Source organism: Blennius ocellaris (assembly GCF_963422515.1).
Source record: "Blennius ocellaris genome assembly, chromosome: 6".
Lineage (NCBI taxonomy): Eukaryota > Metazoa > Chordata > Actinopteri > Blenniiformes > Blenniidae > Blennius > Blennius ocellaris.
In genome coordinates, this window is record NC_137655.1 from 25,338,985 (window position 1) to 25,351,582 (window position 12,598).

Genomic DNA, 12,598 nt, shown 5'->3' on the forward strand with positions numbered 1-12,598 from the left:
TAAAATGATGAAATGACAAATATTGTGGAAATCCTGCAGTGACTGACAGGGAGGAAACCAAACTGCCGCTAACGTCTCAGTAAAGGTGGACTTCGGTGGTACGGATGAAGCGCAAAGTGAAACCTCCTTCTACTTCTGCCGAAGTTGAACTAGAAAAATTATATATATATATATATATATATATATATATATATATATATATATATATATATATATATATATATATATATATATATATATATATATATATATATATATATATATATATATATATATAGGGGCCACTTTGGCTTCAAGTGCAAGAAAGGAAACAGCATTATTGTGCAGCTGAAGGCCGAGAGGCAGAGGATTTAAATCACATTCAATTTCTTGCACTTCTCATTAGAGACCATTCTCCTGCTGCCAAAAAAGTAACGATGTAACTTTTACTCCGAGTACATTTTATATGAGCTCCGTCTTACTTCTTTACTTTCAGACTACTTGAGTCAGATTTGATCAAGAAACGTGTGGTTTTACTGCAGTAGAACAGTTTAGAAGTGTTTCCACTTCTGCTTGAACTGTGCATGTCCGGACTGCTCACCACCCCCCCCGTGTGGCCGGAGGCCAGCGCTGCACCTCAAACACTCAAGCACTCCACTGGAGCAGCAGCGCCCCCCCAGTGGTCCATCAATACATTGTAGTATAGTAGAAATGCTGTCGGCATGACAACAATAACCATGAAACCTTTACTAACAGCAGCAAGACTCAACATCAGACCTGCCCTTTGAACCACTGTGTCACTCCTTATTGTCTCTTTGGTCTGAGATCAAAGCTTCCTTTTAATATTTGCTGTCAATGTCACTTTGGCATTAATGACAAACTGCACAGTGACTACTGTGACGTGATGATGAGAAGAAGCAGACAGTACCCAGGTTATAAAGAGCCTCGGTGCAGCAGGAATCATTCCTCAGAGCTTCCTTGTAGAACTCTGCAGCCTTTTCATGGTCGTTCTTAAAGAACACTGCGTTGCCCTTGTTGGTCAGCGCTGCGGGGTTGTAGCGATCGTCGCTCATGGCCAGATTAGCATATCGGTCAGCCAGGTCGTAGTCTTTTTCCTACAAAGATCAAAGGAAAGGTTGGAGGAGCTGTTAGGGAGAACTACTAACATTTGACTGTATTCTAGAAAGATTATTCTAGAAAGACTCCTCACATGTTTGGTGTTTTAGATATGCCTACTGTTGTGAAGCACTTTGTGACCATTGTCTGTGAAAAGCACTGTATACATAAAGTTTCCTGAGTGACTCTGGTGTCTCACAGTGAATGTTTTGCTATTAGAGCTCTCACCAGAAAGTACAGGGCAGACAGGTCTGTGGCTGCAGCGCTCTTCACTCTGCTGTCCTTCTTCTCAAAGGTTTTCAGGATTTCTTTAGCCTGATGACAGAGTGAAGTACCGTCAGGTTAACACTCCACAGTGATCGAGTGACAGAACGTCCCTTCAGCTCATTTTACACTGTAAAGACAATGGTCATCGCTGGTCGAGTTCTCATTTTCTCTGTTGGTAACAACTAGAAAATGTTCAATAAGTGACACAACTGAACGCTTTGGCCAGAAAGAGACCAGCAAAGATTAACACTGAAAAATAGTAAGTAAATTGGTCAATAATAAGCATAATAGAATAACCCACCTTGAACAAAAGTATTTATCACCTCCTACAAAACAAAACTGACCATAGCCTGGTTGTTATGTCACTTTAAGAGCATTATAAACAGGAGGGTTAGGGTTATTTTGTGATCATCTTGAATGTTCGTATGTCAACAAACTACCAGCTACTCGGTAAACAAATGCTGGGTACACCACCTCGGCTGTCTCTAAACCACCAGCACAGTTTAATTATTTAATACATGACCTGTATATTAAATTATAGTGACAATACCAACATTTGGAGAAAAAAACCCTACATGCATAAACAGTGATATTTCATAGTGGAAAGTAACAAAGTCAATGTAAATGTGAACATGGAAACAGAAGACACACATACCTCAACCTTAGGCATGCAGACGGGAGGAAACGAGACAAAAGCAAGAGAGAATGGGCCGATGAGAAACACTGAGTCTGTTTAAAACAGCCTGAGCAGGAAAACACTGTCAAGTATGAACATCACCGGCCAATCGTTGTGCAATATTATTTAAAAAAAAAAAAGATGGAGGGGAAAAAAAGGTCAACAAAGACAGAGTTGAAGGGAGAGAGCACTTATTCACAACTGCTTACATGCACTTTGTAAACAACAACAAACATGAACAACATCCATATCGTGGGTCTGGAGCTTCAGGAGGAAACTTCCTCCAGCAAGCTTGATATTATGAAGGTCCTTTGTTAAGTTTGTGACTTTTGATGAAACGATGAAGAACATTAGCGTGATATTGACCTTCCTGCTGGTGAGACACACTCACCTGGTTGAAGTCCTTCTCTTTCAGGTAAGTGATGGCTTTGTTGATCTCCAAGTCGTTGGCCAGTTCAACATACTGAGAGCTCTTCACCATGTCCACACACCTGAAGCGTCACAACCAGTGAATGACCTCGATGCATTGTGTGAAACTTCTCGTCCAAAATACACTGCAGCTGTACAGAGAAATACACTGAAGTACAACAAACCAGTCCAGTCCAGTAGCAAAAGACGTCTCAATGGCTGGAGCGATGAGCTTCGCTGCCGACATGATGTACTTCTCCGCCTGCAGTTTTCTGTCACAGCAGAAAGGAAACAAAGATGATCGAACCAAGAGTCAGAAGCTGATTGTCACAAGACGAGACGAGACGGGACGAGGCGAGACGAGACGGGACGGGACGGGACGAGGCGGGAAGGGACGGGACGGGACGGGACGGGGCGAGACGGGAAGGGAAGGGACGGGACGGGACGGGACGGGAAGGGACGAGACGAGACGGGACGGGGCGAGACGGGAAGGGACGGGACGAGACGAGACGGGACGAGACGAGAAGGGACGGGACGGGACGAGGTGGGATGGGACGGGGCGGGACGGGACGAGACGGGACAGGACGGGACGGGACGGGAAGGGACGGGACGGGGCGGGACGGGACGAGACGGGACGGGACGGGACGGGACGGGACGAGACGGGACGGGGCGAGACGGGAAGGGACGAGACGAGGCGGGAAGGGACGGGACGGGACGGGAAGGGATGAGACGAGACGGGACGGGACGGGACGAGACGAGACGGGGCGAGACGGGAAGGGAAGGGACGGGACGGGACGGGAAGGGACGAGACGAGACGGGACGGGACGGGAAGGGACGAGACGAGACGGGACGGGGCGGACGGGAAGGGACGAGACGGGACGGGGCGGGACGGGACGAGACGGGAAGGGACGGGACGGGACGGGACGGGACGGGACAAGGCTCATGGGTTTGTGATGTAAAGTGTTTGACAGGATGAAGGTTTTCCTTACAGGTCTCTCTCCATCTGGTGAAGAGTGTCGTTCTTAATGGCCTCAGTCACCATGTTGGTGCCGGAGTCGTCCTGAAAGACAACAAGGTTTAACTGGAGTCGTCCTGAAAGACAACAAGGTTTAACTGGAGTCGTCCTGAAAGAGAACAAGGTTTAACTGGAGTCGTCCTGAAAGACAACAAGGTTTAACCGGAGTCGTCCTGAAAGACAACAAGGTTTAACTGGAGTCGTCCTGAAAGACAACAAGGTTTAACCGGAGTCGTCCTGAAAGAGAACAAGGTTTAACTGGAGTCGTCCTGAAAGACAACAAGGTTTAACTGGAGTCGTCCTGAAAGACAACAAGGTTTAACTGGAGTCGTCCTGAAAGACAACAAGGTTTAACCGGAGTCGTCCTGAAAGACAACAAGGTTTAACTGGAGTCGTCCTGAAAGACAACAAGGTTTAACTGGAGTCGTCCTGAAAGACAACAAGGTTTAACCGGAGTCGTCCTGAAAGACAACAAGGTTTAACTGGAGTCGTCCTGAAAGACAACAAGGTTTAACTGGAGTCGTCCTGAAAGACAACAAGGTTTAACTGGAGTCGTCCTGAAAGACAACAAGGTTTAACTGGAGTCGTCCTGAAAGACAACAAGGTTTAACCGGAGTCGTCCTGAAAGACAACAAGGTTTAACCGGAGTCGTCCTGAAAGACAACAAGGTTTAACTGGAGTCGTCCTGAAAGACAACAAGGTTTAACTGGAGTCGTCCTGAAAGACAACAAGGTTTAACTGGAGTCGTCCTGAAAGACAACAAGGTTTAACCGGAGTCGTCCTGAAAGACAACAAGGTTTAACCGGAGTCGTCCTGAAAGACAACAAGGTTTAACTGGAGTCGTCCTGAAAGACAACAAGGTTTAACTGGAGTCGTCCTGAAAGACAACAAGGTTTAACTGGAGTCGTCCTGAAAGACAACATGGTTTAACTGGAGTCGTCCTGAAAGACAACATGGTTTAACTGGAGTCGTCCTGAAAGACAACAAGGTTTAAGTGGAGTCGTCCTGAAAGACAACAAGGTTTAACCGCCTGCTAATGGAAACTTCAGTCAGTAGCAGAACTTCAAGGTGAATCATTAATAAGCTGAGTATCTTTGAAAACTCAAATGGTCTCAGTCTTCCTGCTGAAAGACAGAAAATGACTTCATTGCGTTCTGAAATATTCCCAAACAAAGTTACATCATGGCAATACTGCACTGGAAGCATAGAAATTAATAATCTTACAAGATCGTTATAAGAACATGTAAGTATTTTGCAAATAGAATAAAATGACCGAATTGAGAAATCCCGATCACTGAATGTTATCAGTGAAGTTCTCACATTGGAGGGGAGATACTTGTCTTCATCGTCGATTTGCAGAGGCACAGAGATGAGCTTCTGTAAGGCCTTCTTGATCATCTCTTTGTCCCCGATGGCGTAGTAGCAGAGGATGAGGTTGAAGCCGGCGTGGACGTTGGGACTCTCACTCATGATGTGCTCGTAGGACGTGATGGCGTCGGAGTACTGGCCCATCTGGACGAACACCACGCCGATGTTCTGCATGATCTTCATCCGGATCTCCTTGTGAGCGTTGGAGATCTGATCCAGCGCCATTCTGTAGAACTTGAGGGCTTTGGGGTAGTTCTTCTGCTTGAAGTAGATGTTTCCCATGTTGACTTTCAGACGACCTAAAAAAGCAGTTTGATGGAAAGACACACAATAATGTGTTAATACAGCCGTGAAACCATCCTGCTGGGTCTGCAGGGACACACTCAACCTCCAAATACACCAGAAGGTGAATTCTCTGTCCTTCTGGTCGGACTGATTCCTGCTGGATTCTTTTGAGACATTGGAAAACAGCCAAACCTCCTAACACACAAGAATGACAGGTAACGGTTGAGACCCATCAGTCTATGCAGCCGAGGGCCACTTTGATTGTACAGTGCAAGATGTGCCTTGTTATTGTCAGTATTATTTGTTGTATGTGTTTCTGTTTGTTTTGTTATTGCTATCAAGAATTTTTACTGGAAAAGGAAATCTATCAATTTTGATGTATAGATATATCTTTGTATTATTTCATGACCTTTCCTGCACTGGTGGTAGAATCAAGAGGAATATCCTGACAAAACATGTACTATTGATGACCTTTAAGATCCGCTTCTGTTTCTGGAAATGTGCTGTGTCAGCAATTAAATTCATTTACTGCCAAAAACCCAAAGATGAGAAAGCATGTGTGAGAGGCGGAGGAGTGTAAACACTTGAAAGGACAGGAAGTAAAGTGGCCTGCTCACCTGCGTTACTGAACATCTTGTTGTTCACGATGGCCTGGTAGGTGTTCAGAGCCTCAGGGAACATCTCATTGTTCTCATACTGGTTGGCCAGGTTGAGCAGAACCTGGTAGGAAGTGGAGAAAAACAATAATTCAATATTCCTGCAATAAACTGTAAAAAAAGGCAACAGAGTGATGAAGTGAACCGCCGTCAGCTGTAATGTGTTTTAGATAAAGGAGGTTGAGCGTCGCTGAGCTCGTCCAGCTGCCTGCAAGACATTTCTCTCCTGCTGACATGAAACCATTTGTCTTCAAGTGTGAATGACTGAATGAATGTGAAGAAAACAAACACACATTCAATGATGGAATACTTTTGTGTCAGATATTTTGTTCTCTCTTGAGCCAGTAAACGTGTGAGGATGAAGTGCCTGGAGAACATCATGAAATATTCACTGTGTTATTAACAAGGAAAAGAAAAGTTCTCCCTTCTGTGGGTCCAACAAGAAACAGTGTGATCTGTTATTGAAGGTTGTTGAAAGCAGCTGAGAGGAAACGTTGGAGAGAACGAGGCAGGGAGGAGGACGGCGACCACAGGGTGAAGAGACCACAGCAAATTAACAACAACACAATAAAAACACAAGGCAGATTAGAAGCACGTACAGACTTGAAACAACTATTTAGACAGACTTACGGAATATGTAAGGTCCAAACAGATTTGCTCAGAGTTTCCGGATTGTTCTCGTTGCCTGGCCAGCGCCCGCTCCTTCCTCCCCGCCTCTTTAGCCTTTTCAAGGGCCTGAAGAAACGTCCAACACAACCAGCAGTGACCAAATGGTCACAAGGTCACAACAAACCACAGTAGAAGTTAGAAATGCTTTGTTCAACATGGTTCCATGAGAAATCACTTTCAAGCTTCAGCAAACTGCTGCAATATTTCTGTGGCTCAGTGAGTTGAGTTACAAGCAGCTGGGCTGGTAAACCTGTGTTAAAGGTTCCAGAGGATAAAGTCAGGTTGTACAGCATCACGGTCCACCACAGTACAGAAGTTGAAGTCAGGTTGTACAGCATCACGGTCCACCACAGTACAGAAGTTGAAGTCAGGTTGTACAGCATCACGGTCCACCACAGTACAGAAGTTGAAGTCAGGTTGTACAGCATCACGGTCCACCACAGTACAGAAGTTGAAGTCAGGTTGTACAGCATCACGGTCCACCACAGTACAGAAGTTGAAGTCAGGTTGTACAGCATCACGGTCCACCACAGTACAGAAGTTGAAGTCAGGTTGTACAGCGTCACGGTCCACCACAGTACAGAAGTTGAAGTCAGGTTGTACAGCGTCACGGTCCACCACAGTACAGAAGTTGAAGTCAGGTTGTACAGCATCACGGTCCACCACAGTACAGAAGTTGAAGTCAGGTTGTACAGCATCACGGTCCACCACAGTACAGAAGTTGAAGTCAGGTTGTACAGCGTCACGGTCCACCACAGTACAGAAGTTGAAGTCAGGTTGTACAGCATCACGGTCCACCACAGTACAGAAGTTGAAGTCAGGTTGTACAGCATCACGGTCCACCACAGTACAGAAGTTGAAGTCAGGTTGTACAGCATCACGGTCCACCACAGTACAGAAGTTGAAGTCAGGTTGTACAGCATCACGGTCCACCACAGTACAGAAGTTGAAGTCAGGTTGTACAGCATCACGGTCCACCACAGTACAGAAGTTGAAGTCAGGTTGTACAGCATCACGGTCCACCACAGTACAGAAGTTGAAGGGCAGCTGACCAGCTGGGAGGCTCCTTTGCTGTGCGCCATGGCGCTCTCTTCCAACAGCGCCACCACTTTCTTCTCCAGGGTCTTGATCTTCTCTTCAGGCCTACAAGACGCCAAACATGAGAAGTGACTCTATGAATGTGTGGGATCTCCTCCTGTTAATGATTAGAAACAGAAAAACAACAGAAAGGGACAATAACAGCAACTTTTACACCTTATCACAGTTGGGCCTAAAATCAACACTCGTATGAGCAAAGTCATGCACACGACTAAAGATTTTGAGATTAAAAAAAAATGTAATAAATAAATACAAGTTTTTTCTACCAAGACAAATGTATATTTTTAGTTAAACTGGGAAAGAATTATTTTCTGATACGTTCTTGCTTATTCCTTTTATTTTAAAGTCCTAATTATAACTTTAGCTTGGCCACCATCTAAACACTTCTGTGGACTGGTCTTTTCCGTCACGATGAACGACACCAGTTATATGAAAACAACTCACGTGTCTTCGTTCTTGGCCTCAAGCGGGGGTGCAGGTCCTCTGGACTGACCCAGAGGGTCAAAATTAGAGCCTGATAAGACAAACGTGTCACTTGTCATGGCAGCAATACATGTAAATGAAGAAGGTCTTAGAAAGAAGACAAATATGCACGTTTTACCAAAGCACAAATGAAAAAAAGTGATTGCATCATAAAGTCTCTATGTGAGGACGTCCTTTCAAGATGAATAGCTTGATGCTCACCGCGGGTCATGAAGGAGGAGTAACCTGCAGCTGTGACAGCCGTCATTGGCCGAGCTGCTCCATCCTGTCAAATATAAAGAGAATATTGAGGATTACAGTTTTAAAAATGTAAGATTTACAGTGATAACAAGCACAAAAACAAGCCATTTTTGTGAGAAGCCATGGGGATGATAAAAACACAAACCTAAAACCACGAAACACAAACAAATAATAATATCATGTCCCTCACCTGCACAGCTCCAGTCATTGGTCTGGCCGTGGAAGTGGCCATCCGAGACTTTGTGAAACAGGAAAGTAAAGAGTAAGAAGACTGAATATTTCATTGAAATTACAGGTCAACATTTATTCTGTGCAACATTTTTATTTCAAGTATTTTTTTCTACCAGAACTCAAACTGAAGTTGATCTGGCAGAACTGAAAAATAAGTTTGGTGTTCTCATAAAAAATTCTAAAACAGTTTTCATAAATTTTTTAATAATCAAATCGTCCAAAGTGTCTCATCCTACTTACCCCAAAGGAAGTAGCCAAAGCTCGAGTTCCGGTGGTGGTACCAAGGAATTTGGCCGTCATCTAGACAGTTCAAGGTATGATAGATATAAAAGTATTAATTCACCTCACCTAGCACCATTCTTTACTATGCACAATGTAGATATTTTACTCTACACACAAACACTCAATACAACATTACTACATACCGGAGGTCTTCTTCCGTGACTCGTCTGCACAACTTGCTGGAAGCCAACATCATTTTCCAGATCCTGCCAATGGGACAACAGCCAGTTCTAATTTTCAGTGCAATGCATTTCAATAAACTTCAAAAGATGTTGCCAAAGCATCACAATGCAGTCAAATTAAACATTTTGACAGACAGAGTACAGATTCTTTAGCAAAGTCACGTTGTTTAGTGCCTGATGTCCTTGATGGCAACTAGACTTCAATATGGAATCAGTATGTTTTATATATGTTGGTGAACGTATGAATATCAGTCTCTATCCCCAACGTTGTTTTGTATGTGAAGGTGGAATTTTGTCTTTCACTGCATTTGTAAGACCCTTGGAATTGAGGAACGTCTGAGGGGGACCAGGTCGTCTCAGTTCTAGTATCCATGTGACTGATCATCACGAGGGGGACTCTGGAGATCCTGAGAATTCTGGAGACCCTGAGAACTGTGGAGATCCTGAGAACTCTACAGATCCTGAGAACTGTGGAGATCCTGAGAACTGTGGAGATCCTGAGAACTCTAGAGATCCTGAGAACTGTGGAGATCCTGAGAACTGTGGAGATCCTGAGAACTGTGGAGACCCTGAGAACTCTGGAGATCCTGAGAACTCTGGAAACCCTGAGAACTCTGGAGATCTCCATCACAACACAGACAGCCGCTCATCCTCTCACAGTCACACCTAAATAAGAACATGTTCACTTCGAGCGGCTGCATCTGGACTGTGGAGAAACATTTTACCCGTGTGATGTTAGCTTACGAGGCTAAACTCACCTCGGCGTCGAGCGTCGGGTTATTATAACCCGAGTAAAGATCGTCGTCTTCCCCCGCCAGGTGCACGTTTTCCATTTCTCTGACTTCAGTAAAGCAGCCTGAGAAAACTGTGATTTTTAGATCAAACACGGAGGGGAGAAGGCGCTTGTTGTCGCTTTAGGTTTCTATCCCACAATTCAATGCGGCATGGGCGGAATTGGTTGCCTTCGGAGCCTCTGATTGGCTAATGGGACGTCAATCATTGTTGAGCCGACACCGGATTGGTTTAAGCGGAGTCCATCCGTTGCTATGATACAGGACGAAGCCACAACCTCGCTGTTGTCGTTCATCTCAAGGCGATGAAATAGTAAAAAAAACAAAAACAAAAAAAACCGAAGGAAAAATCAGCTTCCCACACAAAATGATATGAGGTAATTCGTTCTAAAAATTTGCTTCTTTTTTTTTGCAGCGAACATCCGCGAGCGCTGTCATGTTCTATTGTATTTTGGCCCGCCTGGGCTACCGTACTGTCCTCTCAGCGTGACTCCGAAGGGGGCGGGGCATCGTCTGAAGCGGTAGTGGCGTGAGGCAGCCTGAGAGTGAGTGAAGTCGACTGAGAGACTCAACATGAGCGCGTGTGACGTGAACGTGATCGCTGTGGTCGGCAGGTAAGGAGACCAGGTGAAGGTGGTGACGTTTCCAGCCAGGTGCTCTTTATATGTTTATGTATATATATAGATATATATCAGCAGCTGTGAACAGAAGCTGTAATCAAAGTTGTGTTTGTGTTGTTATACACTGATGGTTTCTTGTTCTTATCATTTAAGTGTTTGAGTTTCAGATCAGCAGATGTATGATTTAGTGGCATGGTCAGCATTTAAAGGGCCATGCTGCATGCACGCGCACGGTGCCTTGCATGTCAGTCAGTGTATCTCCGGTCCTCCAGGTTTTCTTTACGCCTTTCAGATAACGCGTTACTCGGACTGGTATTTAGTTCTACCACCATATTAATCCATGATACTATTCTTTTCCTTCTCGTGTTTCCTTCAGCGACATGTTGATGTGTATTGAAGTGACCTCTGATGAACCTGGAAAGTTAATAATAAACATTTTCGCTGAGAGTCACGCATATACTCCTAATTTCATCCTGGTTGTCTGTTTGTGTTTACTCACTCAGTTCCTTCTGCAGGATTTTATAATCGTACCTGTTGACTTGTGTAACTCCAGAGGAAAACATAGTTGTTGACAGGAAAAGGAACCTCGTCAGCAGAATTCAACTGTGAGCGGCAGATTGTGTGACAAGGAGCTGAACGCATTGCAAACCTCCAATATAACATGACTTCTGCTGACTCCTATCCATCCTTTGTGAACTGTGTTGCAGTGGGCTGATCGGCCGGTCCTGGGCCATGGTGTTTGCCAGTGGAGGCTACAGGGTGAAAATCTATGACAACCAACCAGGACAGTCTGCCAAGGCCGTCACAGAGATCAGGTCTGTAGGACCCTACAGGATGTAGGATCATTTAAATCAGTGCTGTCTTCCATGACATGTGGACTCATAGTCCTATATAAAAATATAAAAATTACATTATAGACTGCTCACATGTAAAGATTTAAGCTTCCTACTAATATATAAATATTTAATTGAGCACCGCCAAAGAACCGTATTCTTTTCCCACCGTTAACAGAGCCAAGTGAGAGCTACGTCATTACGTCACTCCAAAACGTCATACGTCACTGATCAGCGCTGACGGCGCTCATAGAAGAACCAGGAGACAGACTGTCTTCATGGTCCATCTAGTCTGTCCTGAACCTTCAGACCAAAGAGACAGAAAACATTGAGTCTCCTGTCGCTCTATTGGTGTTTATTCACTTCTGTTGAGAGAGAGAGAGAGAGAGAGAGAGAGAGAGAGAGAGAGAGAGAGAGAGAGAGAGAGAGAGAGAGAGAGAGAGAGAGAGAGAGAGAGAGAGAGAGAGAGAGAGAGAGAGAGAGTGAGAGAGAGAGAGAGAGAGAGAGAGAGAGAGAGAGAGAGAGAGAGAGAGAGAGAGAGAGAGAGAGAGAGAGAGAGAGAGGAGAGAGAGAAGAGAGAGAGAGAGAGAGAGAGAGAGAGAGAGAGAGAGAGAGAGAGAGAGAGAGAGAGCTTTACAGTACAGCAGCTGCTTTTCGATTGTTCTTAATACTTAACGTCCACTCAGCACATTTCTTCAATACCTGCGACGTGCAAAAAGTGAGAGAAGAGAGAAAAAACATGTGAATGAGTTTGGAGGTTATTTTTCACCATGTGGGCATTACGGAGTGAATTTCTGCTCCTTTCACTTTATTTCTAGACGTGTCTGAATCAAAAGCTTCAACATCAGGAAGAATGGAGGTGTAGAATGATAGAACGAGGAATGGAGGTGTAGAATGATAGAACGAGGAATGGAGGTGTAGAATGATAGAACGAGGAATGGAGGTGAAGAATGATAGAACGAGGAATGGAGGTATAGAATGATAGAACGAGGAATGGAGGTGTAGAATGATAGAACGAGGAATGGCGGTGAAGAATGATAGAACGAGGAATGGAGGTATAGAATGATAGAACGAGGAATGGAGGTGTAGAATGATAGAACGAGGAATGGAGGTGAAGAATGATAGAACGAGGAATGGAGGTGAAGAATGATAGAACGAGGAATGGAGGTATAGAATGATAGAACGAGGAATGGAGGTGTAGAATGATAGAACGAGGAACGGAGGTGTAGAATGATAGAACGAGGAACAGAGGTGTAGAATGATAGAATGAGGAACGGAGGTATAGAATGATAGAACGAGGAACGGAGGTATAGAATGATAGAACGAGGAACGGAGGTGTAGAATGATAGAACGAGGAATGGAGGTGTAGAATGATAGAACGAGGAACGGAGGTGTAGAA

General features: G+C 44.6%; 2 protein-coding genes across 3 annotated transcripts in view; one reads left to right on the forward strand and one right to left on the reverse strand.

The window, feature by feature from the left end:
• Positions 1–9,825, reverse strand: part of ift88 (intraflagellar transport 88 homolog) — a 33,791-nt gene extending 23,966 nt beyond the window's left edge. For both annotated transcript variants that reach the window (XM_080498631.1, XM_080498632.1), the window contains exons 1-15: positions 9,714–9,825; positions 8,917–8,979; positions 8,732–8,791; positions 8,451–8,498; positions 8,222–8,285; positions 7,982–8,051; positions 7,492–7,582; positions 6,401–6,505; positions 5,732–5,834; positions 4,782–5,128; positions 3,436–3,506; positions 2,632–2,718; positions 2,430–2,529; positions 1,324–1,410; positions 908–1,094 (exon numbers count right to left, since the gene is read on the reverse strand). In XM_080498631.1, the coding sequence (XP_080354757.1) occupies positions 908–1,094; positions 1,324–1,410; positions 2,430–2,529; positions 2,632–2,718; positions 3,436–3,506; positions 4,782–5,128; positions 5,732–5,834; positions 6,401–6,505; positions 7,492–7,582; positions 7,982–8,051; positions 8,222–8,285; positions 8,451–8,498; positions 8,732–8,791; positions 8,917–8,979; positions 9,714–9,788 (1,558 nt within the window). In that variant the 5' untranslated portion in view covers positions 9,789–9,825. The remainder of the gene's footprint in view (positions 1–907; positions 1,095–1,323; positions 1,411–2,429; positions 2,530–2,631; positions 2,719–3,435; positions 3,507–4,781; positions 5,129–5,731; positions 5,835–6,400; positions 6,506–7,491; positions 7,583–7,981; positions 8,052–8,221; positions 8,286–8,450; positions 8,499–8,731; positions 8,792–8,916; positions 8,980–9,713) is intronic.
• A 420-nt stretch (positions 9,826–10,245) lies between these two features.
• Positions 10,246–12,598, forward strand: part of cryl1 (crystallin, lambda 1) — a 32,491-nt gene continuing 30,138 nt past the window's right edge. Inside the window, exons 1-2 of the mRNA XM_080498648.1 lie at positions 10,246–10,360; positions 11,074–11,181. Of these exons, the coding sequence (XP_080354774.1) occupies positions 10,320–10,360; positions 11,074–11,181 (149 nt within the window). The 5' untranslated portion in view covers positions 10,246–10,319. The remainder of the gene's footprint in view (positions 10,361–11,073; positions 11,182–12,598) is intronic.